Source organism: Maylandia zebra, linkage group LG19 (genome assembly GCF_041146795.1).
Source record: "Maylandia zebra isolate NMK-2024a linkage group LG19, Mzebra_GT3a, whole genome shotgun sequence".
NCBI classification, from domain to species: Eukaryota; Metazoa; Chordata; class Actinopteri; order Cichliformes; family Cichlidae; genus Maylandia; species Maylandia zebra.
The window spans coordinates 18,894,318-18,910,802 of NC_135185.1; the positions used below are offsets into that span (position 1 = coordinate 18,894,318).

General features: G+C 40.1%; 1 protein-coding gene across 1 annotated transcript in view; it reads right to left on the reverse strand.

The window, feature by feature from the left end:
• Window positions 1-15,645, reverse strand: part of galnt16 (UDP-N-acetyl-alpha-D-galactosamine:polypeptide N-acetylgalactosaminyltransferase 16) — a 38,235-nt gene extending 22,590 nt beyond the window's left edge. Inside the window, exons 1-4 of the mRNA XM_024806219.2 lie at window positions 15,235-15,645; window positions 6,388-6,569; window positions 3,922-4,020; window positions 3,706-3,773 (exon numbers count right to left, since the gene is read on the reverse strand). Of these exons, the coding sequence (XP_024661987.1) occupies window positions 3,706-3,773; window positions 3,922-4,020; window positions 6,388-6,569; window positions 15,235-15,435 (550 nt within the window). The 5' untranslated portion in view covers window positions 15,436-15,645. The remainder of the gene's footprint in view (window positions 1-3,705; window positions 3,774-3,921; window positions 4,021-6,387; window positions 6,570-15,234) is intronic.
• Window positions 15,646-16,485: the final 840 nt, after the last annotated feature.

Consider the following 16,485-nt stretch of genomic DNA (forward strand, 5'->3'; position numbering starts at 1 on the left):
AGGAGAGCAGAGGAGATGGCATTTTATGGTGGAAGGAGAACACACACTGAGAAAAATATTTCTCCTCGCTGCCTCATCTCACACTCTGTCACTCACCCAAACCCACAAGCACACCACGCTGCCACACTTACATGGATTTAGTGCACTTAAACAGACATAAACACAGACAAACAAGGGCATGGTTACGGATACACACCCTCAATAAGCACACTACTCAGTGCTGTGATAAAAGTCACTTAATGCTGCAGTATATGAGCTAAAGACATTCAAACATCCATCGGTGCATCCATTTCACTTAGGCTATAATAATGAGAAACACGTAAACACAAAAAAGTGCACAGGTCAGAGTGTTCAAGCAAAAGAGCTCACTGCATGATTCAATTCAAAATCCTTTTTTCCATAAACAAATCCACCAGCGAGCCAACTTCCATCATCCACTCCATGTTTCTACATGAGCCATAGCTGGCACAGAGCTGCTGTTGTAGTGGACATCATTACAAACAACACACAAGCACAGGTACACACATATACACACACACTTGGGAAGATTGGCATTAGCAGCAGAGAGTGTGTGCTTGTGTCTGTGTTTGTGATCTTGCTGAGGGATTGTGGAGAGATCAAGCAGACCCCCTCCCGAGCAGCGATACAACCTTATGCTGACAGAAACGAGCATGACAAGTTGTAATCCTCTGTGATTAAATTTGCTGTGTGTACAAACCTGTTTGTTTGCATGTAGACTGTAGAGTCAGAGGGTGTGTGTGCGTGCATGTGTATGGCTTTAGTGTTGCTCCTAATGGGGGGACAGCTGGTGTGTGTAGAGAAGACTCACAAGACTCGGGCAAGAACAGCAAGAAGTCATAGATCACTCCCACCGAACAGATGTTGTACACTTTTAGCCTGATTGTATAAGCTTGTATGCATGCATGTGAGTGTGTGAAAGCCTGTTTGCATCAGGGAATTTTTTTCCCCCAGACTACACACAAAAAAATGACAATTTTAAGAGTTTTGTGAGTTATCGTTTTAAACTACAGTATATTATCCTGTTTTTCTGAATTAACAAGATAATCATCTCATCTGTTTCTTTCTGCTGACCCAGTTCAGGGTCACAGACAACATTCACACCTACAGCCAATACAGCCTTTATTTTAGTTAAGCTAACCCATGTATGTCTTTGGACTGTGGGAAGAAGATCGGATACCCGGGGAGAACCCACGTAAACATGGGAAGAACTCCACAAACTCAACCAGCCAGTGGATTCAAACCCAGGACTTTTAGTTTGACTGATTGTGTGAATCTGTTAAGTTTAAACTGAGCTTATCTGAGTCCTGTAAATATTAATTAATCCAGTGTATGCCTGTCTCCACACTGTTGGAGTCACATGCAGGCTTGCAGTAAAGATCACTGTCCTTGATTGAGCACCATGTCCTTGTGATTAAAGCGGGCGAGCCTTAACAGGATTACGCTCGGCCAGGGCAATCCCTCCTGCTGCTGCTGGCCGACATCCTCCAACACCGTCACGTCTACTAACAAATCAGCTCACACTCTCACTGCATCGGCTGACTGTCTCTCTAAATTCCACCTGCACACTTGACACAGCAGCCCTGATTTGAATATATTCACTCATTCATCTACATTTTTTCTCGGTGAAGATATTACAACAGAGTGGGAAATAAATCCATGAAGAAAAGCAAAAACGTGCTTATTTTATCATATATGTTGGTAAACTGAACCTTTATGATCAGACAATTGCTGCTCATACAGCGGGACATGTATAATATTGAAGTGGCTGCCGTGAGAGCGTGGAAATCCATGTTTATTTAAGCCTGCAATAACTGATCTGTCACGTGGGACTTGCCAGCTGTGACCAGCTGCTATGACAGCGGTGCGAGTTCATCAAAACACAAAAGTTAACCTCTAACAATGAGCTGAAACCTGCTGTAAAACACTGTAAAGGATTCAGCTTCAGAATGACTATTAGGTAATACATACACTGCAACAATCCCCAGAGTAAAAATGTTGGGTCTAAGTGGTGAGAGATTCTAACTGTACAGAAACTACAGGAAAAAAATCTCCTTTACTATCTCACAGAAGTAAAACAAATAAAACTAACAATATTTGAGGAACAAAGCATGCTGTGGACCTTCCTGTTTCAAAACTGTAGCAGCTGTTGTGTTAATTGTCTGAAACTGGTAACAATGGCACCCATTAGAGTGCAGCAACTGGAGAAGTCAGCTAATTGGAGGCTCACTGGTTCACAGTCAGACTGAGTCGAAACTAAAAGTCACAAACTAGAACCAAAGTGTGTTTGAGACTGGTTCACATGATAATTAATACTGGGAATTAAAATCCAAAACAGGGAAGAGATTAAGAGTGTAGCTTAAGAACCCTTTGTTCACTGTGAACCCTGCTGGTACAGCCAAGGTGCAGGTAGACTGGCAGCAGGAGACGAGGGATAAATGAGGCATTAGTGGGCTACAGAGCTCCCGCTGCTCCTGCCACTGAGACACTACTGTTTAGATGTCTGGCCAGCTTTGACACCTCCGAGTACGAATGCACGTGTGAGGGTGTTAGTACACCGTGGATATAGGTCGCCGTGCTGTTCCCACAGACAGAGGATCCATGTGGTGGTAATTACAGAAGGCACTGGCGACATGAGCTCATGAAACTTCTCAGCCCGATGCTGACAAAGGGGAATAATTACTAAAGTGTGGTTATCCGATAATTCCACAGCCACATAAACCACATCAGCCACTTTTTACGGTGATATTAAACCAACTCAACTCAAAATTTTCAAAATGAATGAATTAAACTGATTCTGCTAGTTCTCTTTCCAGGCTGTTACTCGTGTGTTTCTCCAGCTCACTTCTGCTACAGCTGTTGTTTACGTTCACATTTTTTCATATTTGCCTCAGACATATAAAAAGCAGCCACCTGTCATTAAGTTTCTGATTTCCTATGAGCAATACAAACCTAAAAGGCCGCTCGTTTCTTCTGAAATTATTCCCTCCTACAATTTTCCAGTAATTTGGATTCCCGACTGGTTGGTATTTTCATCACACACGCTGATACATGCTTAACTGCCTTCCGGCATCAAAGTCAGGATTTTAGAAATATAAGAAGGAACAGTAAAAAAAAAAAAAGGGAATATAAGAACTAGTCCATTTAAAGTTTACCATTTACTTTACACTGTCTTCCTTCTGTAATCTCTCCTGACGTCCTCTGTACATATTGATGATTTGAACCAAAATCATTTGAATTAATTCGGAGCTACTAACACTGATTTACAGTTCAAGTACTATACAATTTGGTACATCTCAGCTTTTTCTCCTTGTTTTCCTTTATTTTGAAAACCAGGTTCCCACTGAGACAGTAGATGATCAGTTGAAGGGCCTGATGCATCTCTTGTGTGCTACGTCAGGTCTTTGCAGGCCTTTTGTCCTCCACTTGTCCAGTTTCCTCACTTTTTATGGACACTCTGCACGGCAACCCCTGAGGCTACCGAAGCAAAAACACTGTATTATGCAGTCAGATTTTACAACGTCTGGAGCCATGGAGACAGCAGAAACAAGCCGTAAACTCAGAATTAACATACTTTTTTAACAGTTTTCTATTTTGTACATACAAAAGGCACAGAGCAACATCTATTCAGCATTCATCTGAAGCCTTTCTGAGCAGCAGTTCAGATACAAAAAGAACAAAACTCACGGTCAGAGCTGAAGTCATCTATCAGGATTATTTCTTGAATCAATGATGGCGGACTTCGCATCAGGACACTGAGCGGGAAAAGAAAATAAGATAAGATAAGATAAGCTAAGACTTGATCCCATGGCAGGGAAATTTGTGCTGTGATAGAAGAAGATTAGAGCAAGCACACAAGTTGGTGTCATTTCTCCTGTCTAATTTGGCCACTTGCGTCATTACCTTTTAATGGTGCGAAGAAGAGTAGAGCGGGCCTCGTTGTGAAAAGTTATGACGATACTTGTGGAGGGAAGGTCTGTGTCATAAGTCAGAGCTGCACACCTGCACGCAGGGGTGAGAAGGTCACATGTGGTAACTCATACAAACCTGGACGTCTTGTATTCACGCACACACATGCTGGACACAGTTTCAGACACATGCGATTGGCCGAGCTGCCCCGCGGAGTCGTCTCTGCATTGTTGCTGTAGTGACATAGAAATATCCAGTTGCCCAGCAACATTCGCACAGATATCTGACCCTCCGTTTTAATCTGCTACCTGTTGCTGGGCGCATTGAGCCTAGGTTATAAGGTATGAAATTCAAATATCATACACCACAACGAAACAGGAAAATAAAGGCAACAATATACATTCACTAAGGAGTCATTATTACAAGATTAACAATCACTGCACGATTGCAGCGTTTGTTTAATTAGTAAGTCGTACGGGTATGTTCACATATTAGACGTGCTGCCATTTGATATAATTACATATGAGACTTTGATGTAATTTTATGTAATGAAAAAGAAATCAACAGCAGCTTATAATAGGAACAGAAAATTAAACTGGGAAAATATAGCATGCGGAACCATTATCAGAAATAAAATGAAACATCTTTATAAAAATAGTTTGGATGTTCTCAAATGTTACAATCCTCGTGAAAACCCTCTGAGGAAAAAACAGTTTGCACCAATGACTTTCGAAAACATTCATTGGTTTGTACAGTGATGTGCTGTAAAAGCTGTCACAATGTATCATCAAGTCCTATTACCTTCTTGTAGCATGCTGTCAACGTATAAAAATTTAAAACGAGGGCTAAAATACCTTAGCAACCCGTGAGAGTGGTCAGAGACTCACTGGAATATCCATATGTCATATTCAAATATTTAAATTTGGAAGTGTGAAGATTTTCTATTCCACTTATGCTGTGGTTCGCAGTGTTTGTGGGGCAAGAACAGCACTTGGGTTTTATTTAGCACTATTTAGCCATCATGATCAAGACTCCTGTAGGGATTATTCTCAAAGGAAATTCTCTGGCCAGTGATTATTTTTAGTGTTTTTTAAACGTTGAATACAGCAGAATTTCTGAAATCACACGAAGTACGGAGGGCAGAGACAAAAGCTTGAATTTTTTCATAGTTAAAATAGACGTTTTGAGTGAATTTCTCCACTTTAGTAGGATTTTACATGATTTCACAGGTCAAAGCCTCTTAGGCCGGCTGTCCCTTTCAAACAAAGGTTTAAACAGTAGGTGGGTAAAGACTGTCTGCTCACATAGAAAACCAAGAACCTGTTCAACATAAGAAGTGCATTTTTAAAGATATGTATCTAAAATATTGAAAAAATATTTTAAATAATAAGCTAATTGTTGGTAAATAAACAGCTGGCAGTATTATACTATACAGCTCATACTGTTTAGAAGTTATGTTTTCTCCACCAACACTCTAAACAGCAGTTTCATCCAGTGAAACTAGCTTTCACGAGTTTACTGTAATTTAACAGGAGAATCACTTGTTTAATTATATATTATATAATTATACATATGCATGTATAATAACCTTTTACCTGCTTTCAGCCGAGCTCACACTTTGTTTATTGCCTATTGTCCTCTTCTGTTTATGACTCACTTGTGTTGTTTCCTGCAATTTTATGCCTCAGCGTAACAGTGAACAGAACGCGGCTTTAAAAAGGAGCAACCTGCTCTGCATAAATAAAGGTTGAATAAAAAAAGAACTTTCAGTTGGCAGCCATTTAGCTGCATTTTCCAGTTATAGAAGAAGCCCAACAATCACGGATAAGTGGATTTTAGAGCAATCTGGATAAAAAAACAAAACTCAAAAGAGGGAAAATATCTTCTGAGAAAAACTAAAGGTTTGTTTTACTTCAACTCAAATTGTATCTTTAAACATGACGCTGCAAACGAAAACTGGAGGAGACATTATGCACACTGAGAAAAAGGTTCCTTAGAGCCGCGAGTTAAAATGCAAACCTGTATGACCTGCTTTTGTAGCAGTGCTTGTAGTGACCACTCCACTTTAAAAAGAAATTCGAAATATTCTAAGTTACTGAGTGCACTAAAACCCAAGGCCTCTAAACTAAGCAAAGAAAATGTGTTGGAAGATTCATTCTTGATCTTTTGATCTTTAACACAGCAGAAGGCAAAAAGTTTCAACACAAGGTCCAATGTCTTCAGCAAAACAATAAATCTGATCTTTCTTTCTTTTCTTTTCTTTTTTGCCAAAAAAAGGTTTAAGTTCACGTCATGATCTGAATCACAGCAGTTTACGCTAAACGCTGCACGTCTGACGACGAACTCCCAACATCAAATCAGCTTATTAGCAGATCTTTTGCACAGCTCATACAAGATTAGTCCCCGATCCACTTGTGCTGATCAGAGGAGGCAGACAGTACCTGGACTAACCCCGCTCACCTGTAGTGTCGAGTGTCTCGTATGGCTCGCTCGCTGCCCAGCCGGTCGCTCTCCTGCAGGTTGAAGGCATGGTCCTTGTATGGGTCGTCGCCTGGTTTCAGCTGCTTTGCTGCTAAGTAAGCCTTCTCATCGAAGCTGCCCAGCAGCTGGCCCTGCTGCTCGGCCCGAGGGGGCTGGGTCACCTGCACAAAATGATGAAAGCTGGATTCAAATGCTAAGAAAAACAAGGATTGTTGTGAATTACTGATACTCAAAAGTGTGCACGAGTGTGATTTAAATTGTATACACACACAAAACTCTCTTGCTGTCACTCAGGCATACACGGGTGATTTTGACTGTCAACACTCCACTCGCTCAGTGCCTTTTATCAACAATCAGCACCTATAATTCCTGTGAAAGTGACACACAAAGGGAACTGTCTGTCTTAACAAACTCTACAAGACATCTGTCTGCATTTGGGAATAATTTGGGATCCAGTATCCTCCTCAAGATAAGAGAAAAAACAACTCTGACATCTCTGAAGATTAAACACAGCTCATCTGATATTTGTAAGCCCTTACACTCTGCTAACTAAACATCTCACAATCTTGTTTTTTTAAATGTGACTTTGTAATATCTGTTCAGGGACATCCCCCCAAAAACCCTCTTGGCAATCTCTGGCATATTTCCTGCCATAATTATTAATGTGCAGCATCCCTGCTAAATAAGGCAAAAAATAAATAAATTGCTTTAACTTTTAATCCAATGTGAAGAAAAGTACAAGCCAAGTGATTAAAATGTAAATGCTATTTTCTTATTCAGGTCATCGTGTCAGTGCTAACAGGGCAAAACGGGATGGGCACTCATCAAATCGGAATACATAGTCTATAAATCCTCAGTAATTAATGGTTTTTCCCCGCAAGGAGCTTTAACACTCTCTGGCAGCCTGGGTGAGTGGGAGGTTAAAATAGCTGATGAATACATGAAGGGAGATGAGAGCAGCCCTCATTAGAGATGCAACGGCAAAATGGACAGAGACAGAAAGGCAGCGGTTTTGTACTGCGCCGCTTTATTAAAGGTCGGTGTAAGCAGGGGGATTTAGAGAAAGCTCCTGAAGAGGTTCAGGTAAGACTGACCTCATTTTCAGTCATCCCAGAGGAGCAGTATGACCCCGCAAGCCTCAAGGATTCATGCTCAAATATATCTGCGCTGCACAGCTAGAGAGAAAGCCAGCTGAAGGGCACACTTACTATAGCAGCGAGACCTCTAGTTTTAAGGCTGTAATGTATATTTTTCAACAGTGGACCAGGTGATGATAAAGCTCAAAATCTGACTGTTCAGTTTACCGCCTTTTAGCTCATTGTTTTGGTTTTTATTTGGTGGTTAATGGTGGGAATTCGAGGAGCAGCAGCCTTATTACATCAGCAACATGAAACAAACTAAACAAATTGCATCCAGCAGGTGAAAATAGTCATGCTGACATTATTCAGAATCAATGCTAATGTCACTTAATGCCTAGTGGAGGAATTTGTGCATGTGGGATTAAATTGGGCCAGCTAGCAGCTAGTACATACATTAGCTCATGAACTTGAGCTCTTTAGACTTCTTGGAATTTCTTTAAAAACTACACTAATTTATTTTGACAAGTGCATACAGTGGTGGCAGCATATTTCTGATAGATCAGCACAAAATACGGGTTTATGTTATTGAAATAACAGCAAAATGCTGCCTGAATTTGCAAAGTTTAGACATTACAGCTTACATAATATGTAAAATAGGTCTAAATTCTAGTCTATAAGCTTACTCATTATATTTTATATGATAGTCATTTTTTTATCTTTCAGAGAATTGCTGAGTTATGTTTTTTCTACAAAAGAAAAACAAAAATCAAAAATACGTAAAATACTAAGTCTCATTCTCTTGTATATACCAAATTGAAAGCTGTAATCATGAGCTGAGTACAAAATTTAATGAAATCCACTTCAATCAATTGATCATTAAAGTGATAACCAAGCTGTTTGAACTCACTCTATGCATCAAGTACATTTCACTGATAAGGACATATAATTTTCTATCTTTTTTTACATCTACTTGCTAATTAGATGTAGATAGATTTCTAATAAAATTACTCATCTGTATGCAAAACAGGATTAATCCTAATCCTAATTTCAGAAGCCATTTACAGATGGCAGGAGTATTTGAGGAAAACACCAAACAAAGCCCGGCAGCTTTAGCTTTGAAACAGTAACAGCTTCCAGAGGTGGGACCAAGTCATTGTTTTGCAAGTCTCAAGTAAGTCTCAAGTCTTTATCCTCAAGTCTCAAGTCAAGTCTCAAGTAATGTCAGGCAAGTCAGAGTCGAGTCTCAAGTCACTGGTGTAAAAGTCCAAGTAAAGTCACAAGTCTGAAATTTTGAATTTCAAGTCCTTTCGAGTCTTAAAAAAAAAAAACCCCGAAAAAAAGCATGTTGCAGTTATATGCTAAATGTAAATATTAGACCATGTAATTTTTAAATCTGTTTTTCTCAACACATGACAAAATAGTGAACTTAGAAAATATACACAAATTGTGAAATTGCACCTCTTTAAAATGCAGCTCAATTAAACCTAGCTCCAAGAATAATTTTCACCGACAGTTCTGAGATAAGCTGCATGTTATTCTTGGATGCGCTTGTAGGACCGGCTTTAAAATCGCATGACAAAAATATCATACATAAATAAATGATTTTTTTTTTAAAATATCATTTAAAAAAAAAAACTGCATCACCAACGTAGCCTGGAAAACATTTGCTAGTTAGATGAAGTCAGCTATCTCATCGTAGCATATTTATATGCATATTTATAATCATACGGTTCTTGGAGTGAGTGCATACACTCATGAAGTTTAGTAACTTCCGGTCACTGCAACAAGCCCAGGTACAGTTTACCGACGGATGGGTGCAGGACCTTGAAATGCACCGTGTAGAAAGTAAAGACCATCGTATGTATCATAAGTTTACCAGTCTCACAAATCGTCGTCATAAATACACATTCGTTAACCGTTTATTAATATAACCTTTGAGCTCAACGGTAATTAATTAGCAGTGGAAATAATTTCTGGTAGCATCACAGAAATGTAGCAGTGACAATAATACTGTATGCTGTAATCGTACTGGGCAATTAGTGATACAAAACAACAGTTTTATCCTGTGAATAAAAGTATATGTTTTTGTCAGTGTACCATAATAACAGAAGCGAAACGCAATATTGTGTCAGGACAATTCACTATTTATGCACAATAAACACAATAAATAAAGGAGCATAGCGCGACAATTTCTGTTCAGCGCCAGACTTGCTTGTAACCTATATCACCAATTATGTTAAGAAAAATGACGCATTAACTACAACAGCAGACTGACCTGTGTGTAAATGCTTGGAGCAGACTAACCTGTGAGCTGGAGTGTTCTGGGACGTTATATTTGATCTTTGAATGGCTGCAATCCAGTCGCCTCTTTGTTACTTTGGAAACATGGCTCGAACAATTTCTCTTCAACGACGTAATCCGATAACAACCGATCTCTTTACCCGTCGGCTTCCCGTGGCTGTCATGCGACCGGCTATTGCAGTTAATAACACAACAGCTTCTTGACATTTTTGTGTTTCTTTTTATCGCTGTATAACTGATTTTAATTGAAAGCCTGCGTGCGCTAGTACCGCTTGCCACGAGTTCCCAGAATCCTTTGCGGTTCTACCCGTGAATGACGTTACATTTTCAATCTCTATATAATATGCGTGTTAAATTTTATATTTGGGGTAAAATATCAAGTCTTTTCAAGTAAACCGGTTCAAGTCCAATTCAAGTCCCAAGTCATTGGTGTAAAAGTCCAAGTCAAGTCACAAGTCTTAGAACATTTTTTCAAGTCAAGTCTAAAGTCATAAAATTAATGACTCGAGTCTGACTCGAGTCCAAGTCATGTGACTCGAGTCCACACCTCTGACAGCTTCAACAAATCTAATCTGTTTGGCTCGATCGATTGGCAAACCAGATTAACTGCAGCCAATTACAGAAAAATTTAAATTTAAATTTCTTTGGCTGTTATTGTAACATTTTCTAGCCCTGTAACCTGATGCTTGTTACACAGAGAAATACATGAGAATTTATTTAGCTATTATTTATTTTTACGTATTTGATTGATGTTGAGCAAATTGAAATCAATTTTTCCAGGATGACAAAAACCAAACATAAATCCAATAAAATACCCAACTGAATGACATTTAAACTGAAATTAGATGTGTTTTTCCTATAATTTAATCAAGGTTGATTAAGTATACCAGATTCATTTAGATGAAAATATAGAGGTGTGATAATTTATTTATTTATTTATTTATTTATTTATTTATTTAGGATAGTGCATGTTAATGAACATAAATGTAAAAAAAAAAATTACATGAATGCAAACATACCAGATTATAGCCAAGGGCTCATTTCCATCTGTTGTCCTTAAGAATAAAAAATAGACATAATAATTCATAAAAATTCATCGTTCATTCATAATAAAAAATCCATCACCAAACTTACGCATACACACCATTCTGTTCCCAAATAAAACATTAAAACTATACAACTCATACATGATCACACACTTGATTTGTTTTGAATTATGCTCATTCAGCAGATTCTGGTAAATTTACAATCATTTTAAACAAGAACAGTTCTGGCTTTTTAGAGCTAAGGTACTCTATGTAAAGCAGGCTCTTAAGGCCCAAACTGTTATCATTTGTGAATGTACACAAACTGTCCATTAGCAGTCTCTAAATCATCTCGGAGGGGACACAATCGGGGCTACGGGCCTATATTTATCACTGCTATTAATTTATCTTTTCAGGCTGGAGCCAAGCCTGAGATAACAGAGTCAGGCCATGGACTAGAAAATCTGCAAAACAAGTGGGATAGCTTAATAAGTATATGTTGCATGTGAAATTCATTATTATGTTAAGTTCTTCTACCATAACGTGATATTTTGACTGTTTTTTATCTTCGCGTTGTTCTGATTTCTTTCCAAAATCCCTTGGTTATCTGTAAATATCATCATGACTAAATATTAAAAGCTACAAAAAATGGTACAGAGAGGATATTAAGATATAAATAACAGAAGGCGCTTTGAGGCTCGGTCCACTGAATTAAACATGAGCTTAGTCTGGAAGATGAACACATGTCCGCTCTTTCAGGCTGAGTTAAAAGACTCAACAAGTCACATGCAAGTGCAATCTGCCTGATTGCCCGGAGACGCAGCCCTGCTGTGGCTGTGGTAACAGATGAGTCCACAGAACATCTATGTAGGTGTGTACTAATTTGAATATATTTTATTTCACCCCATGTGTGAAGCACTTTGTGTATTTTTAAAAGTGCTACGTAAATGAAATTATTATTATTACTGTCAAGCTAGTTTTCATCATCAGCAAAACTGGTTCTTTTCTCTAAAGAGTATTTTTGGTCATTTAAAAAAGCAGACTTGCACATTTGGTATACGTTTGGAGACTGACATCTAACAGGGATTCATTTAAAATGAAAAGACACAATGCCAGGGGAAGGTAGTTTCAGGTCGAGCAAGACAGATACGTCCATAAACACTCTGTGAACAACAGCAATGAGCCACCTACATATTAGGCCTAGACCCTGCTCTGCAACTTTACATGGTCTGCCTCCTTTAGTAATAATACCACTTACAGTTGATCTTGGAATATCTAGGAGAAAGAAATTTCACAGTCCGACTTATTATAACAGTGGTTTTGTATGACAGCACCACACTCAGACTCAGTCAGCTCTTTAGAACGAGCCAGTCTTTCACAAATGTTTGTAAAGGCTACGTGCTTAAATTTATATGCCTGTGGCAATGGGACTGAACACACCTGAGTTCAAAGACTAAGAGGTGTGGCCCAACACTTTCATCCATATAGCTAATGTGTATTGATATGCAAATTTTCTTTTCAGAGAAAGATGGGTGGGTAAATTTAGAAATTATATCCCAGTGTAGGTGTCGGCTCATCGAGGATTCTATAAGAACACATGAGTTTGGAATAATTATAGAGCTGTTTCTGCTTTAGTCATTTCATCTTATTTGGGTTAAGTCAGTCAGGAAAGAAATATGCGCTGCATTTCTTTAGGACATACCAGGATCGAACAGGGTTTATACTACAGGCAATCGAATTTAAACAAACCACGCACACTTTGCAGATTAGATGGGTTTTGGAGTTAAAACTCTTGATAAATAAGAAAAAAAAACCATTTTCTTGGAATGCTGCTTATTTTTGCAATGTTTATCCGGGTTTTAAAAGCTTTTGTGTTTGTGTAGTGGAAGTTGCCAAACTACAAAGCATTAGTTGAGCTTTGTACTCTCACAAAGTCTTCAAGTTATGTATGCATCACTGTAATGGAATATGTAGTTAATCCTAGCTCAGACGAGATTGTTAACAGCACAGTTCTCTCATGAAGTGTATGTCAGAAATAATGTTTGACAAAAAAAAAAGTCTGGGCACCCAGACCAGCAGTCTGAGCCGGTTCCAGGTACTGACAACTTCTTATTATCAAATCATACATTAATAATGTTAGTAACCAAAAAAAAAAATTAGTAGGGGGGACACGTGTTGCAAGAAAAAATGACAAAGTAATTGGCTGATGTGGCTCTGCGATGACATGATATGAGGGGAGCTGTGCAGGTCGGCGAGGCTGTCAGTTAGTGTGAACTCTAAAATCAAATTAGACGATGAAAAATGCTCGTGCACTTGGTTACTGTAGCAAAACAAAAGCAATTCTGGGAAACTGGAGGCTCAGTGGGAGAAATGTGGAGGAAAAAAGTGGAGACAGTGCCGACAGCTTTCAAAGATGATGTATTAGTGATTCAAAAGCATTTAATGAACATAAGTGACAAAAAAGAGAGGCCTAAGAGGACGGAAGGAGGAGAGAATGACAAGAAAGAAGGATGGAAAGAAAGAAATTGTTAAGGAGGGAATACATGAAAAAGAAATAGATAGATGGTGGAAAAAAAATAGATAACTAATGAAGAAGATAAAATAAAGATACAAAGGAAATAAGGAAAGAATAAAGAATGAGAGGAGAGATTGGGCAATAAAGGGAAAGACAAAGTGAAAAGAAAGGAAGGGAAAAATAAACAATTGGAAAGTCTGTAAGAAAGAAAGAAAGAAAGAAAGCCTTCCTCTGTACCAGCCTGCTCTTGTTGAACCGTGGGACCCTGCTGTGCCGAGCTGGCAGCCTGTGAGCTTCAGGTCAGATTACCAGGACAAACTACAACTAGAAAATCTCAGTTTGGTGATAAAGGTGAACGACCCCGCTGAGCAAATCAAAGATTACAAACAGTAAAGGCTTCACTTTCAAAACTAAAGCATACAGACCAAAGAACAATCTGATTAGAAGTGAGGTCTGTTTATGGTTCAGCAGCAGTTTGCAGTTTATGGCACAAGCTTGTAAACTGTGACGGGGACATGATACACCTCGCTCTCTCCTCTGACTGCAGTCACACTGAGGGTTTTTTAAACTAATTCCATATTTGTTTGTGTGCATTCTCCGATCATCGCCATACTCTTGGCCAGTGCTCACACACTAATGCAAACCACAGCTTCCTCTCTTCTGCTCCAGAGGGCCTGCCTGCATAGATGCCACAACAACCCCACTGCTTGGTATTTGCCCCTGAATTAATAAATCCTGTGAACAACGCTTTAACAATTTGGCTGCTGCTGGAGGGAAACGCTTTGACATGTTGGCACACAACCCCAGCCACATCTGAGGCAATTTTATTGGTCTAGTAAATTGTGAAAGAGGCTCGAGTGTGCAGTATTTCCACATCAGTCCCTGTCTCCTTAAAACTGAACTGGATACACACACTTAAGTGATTTTTATATTTGCTTACTGGGTGGTAGTGGCATAGATATCTGAGGGAAAGTGCTTGGTTATGCCTTTGCCCTAAAAATATTCTATTAAGATTCACTTTTACTTTAAATTTTACACATAATCTCTTATTGTTTAAGCAAAAACCTTTCCACCTTCTGACAAGATTAAAAGGAGCTTTTAGTCATTTATATTGAGTCAATGACCTGTCAGTTATTCCCAGGATACCAGATTATTTTTCTGCACTGCTCTAAAAGCACAAGCTACAGGTCTTGTATCTCTTCACACTAAATGCAATAGAAAGCCTGCAGCCCGACTAGACTGGATATTCTAATCTGAGCTGGCATGTAGCCAGTTCCAGCTCTATACTGTTCAGATCGCGTCTGTAGGCTGTGTTGCAACCTGGTGGCTACTAAAAGTCAAGCCTGACGACCACCACACCTACAGTCTCGGTATTTTTCCTCCTTCCCTCAGGCAACAACAGGCGAATACAGACATGACCTGACTGAAACAGGCCCTTTAATGACAGAATGCCCGACCTGGGAGTCCGTGTTTTTCACCTCACATTTGCAATCAGGGAAAGGTCGCAGCATAATGTGGTTTACTAGGCGTTTGCGCACGACGCACGAGACTTACGGAAAGCCTCTTACGGGTACTTGAGGTTCCCTGGCGTCGGGTGTGCAGCTCAGAAAGGCGGGGAAACGCAACAAAATAGGGCTGCACGGCAGGCTGTAGATTGCTCTGCAGGTTGCGTGCACCTGACGAGGTTGAAGTCGGCGCTCAAGCCTGCAGCCTACACGTCCAGTCAAACTGTGACACTTACAGCTGTGCAGCACCACCTCCACCTCCATCCTCATCATCCGTGGGTTCGCGCACACACATGCACATCAACATGCAGCACACACTCTCCTGCAGCTCGGCGCCTTCAGCAACAGCGCCGCTCTCATCCCCCCTTTCCTCTTTATCCCTCACAGCCGTGCTCACTCACTATCAGCGGGATGGTCCTGTCATCCCGGTGAATCTCCAGTCGACCGGGGATCACCTTCTGCCCGTGGCCCCTGCCGCGAGTCTGCGAAGCCGATGACGACGGCGACGACTGGGGCTTGTTGTCCTGCCACAGGTAATAAAACGTCCCTAAGATCCATGCAACGGTCAGAATCGCGATGGCGTTGGCCCGTATCCTTCGCATGGTGAGCCCATACGGAGGGCTCCGCAGCCTGGCTGGTTCAGGTCCGTGCGCCGTGGAAGGTACAGCCTCCCACGCCGGTGATGGGTCGAACCGCAGCGCAGACAGACAGCCTCTCTGTCTCTGCGCGTACAGCCGCTTCTACCAGAGCGATGCCTCTCTGCTGGGATTTGCGCACTGACAGAGCCACGGTCCTAGCGCCGAGTCATATCATCTCCCCACTCTCAAACACTCGCGCGCTCACGCACGCTCACGCGTTATCCATCCGCTGGCTGTGATGAGGAGAGCGCGTCCAATCTACGACGAGCAGCTGACACGCAAGCTTGGGTGCAGATCATTGGGGGAAACAAAGGAAAGACTCAGATGAGAGATCTTCACTTCTGGCTCTTTCAAGCTTTAATTCGCGGTGATCTTTTAGTTTTTACTCCCTTTGCGCGTCACTGAAGCAATGCTGGTTGGTTTTACCTACATGAACATCACCTCTTTCCCTTTAAACCAAAAGCAGCTCCCCTTGTTTGTAGAATAGCCAAAGCATTAAGGGTGTAGGGTAGCTAAGTCGACCTCCACCCAATGCTTTAGAACGGCATTTGGAACAGATTTGAGGAGCTGTGTCTTTGTACTTCGAGTTTCCGAAGGTAGTTTTTAGAGGCAAATATTTTACTTTTAGTCTTTAAAGTTGATTCGTTTAAATAACACGAGGCATTTTTGGAGGTTCAGCATCCTGAAGAAGAAAATCAGAGGTGAAATAGAAAATGTTGGGCTGTAACTAAATGTGTTTATGAGTCTTTATTACAATACAAAAATAATTAATAGGGGAAAAATGCTCATCACATTCACAGAAATGTTTGGATGTCTTTTTCTTATTCTGTTTGTAGTATTATAAAAACGAAGAAAAACAGCAAGTTTCGTTCTATAAAAAAACCAGAAATGAGCAATTCATTTGCATTATTTAATTCATCTACCAATCAATAAACCGATTTTTAAAGCTGTGGTAAGTTGGGTTTTAAATCAATAATAACCTTTCAGCTTATTATAATTTAGCAGTCTGGGAGA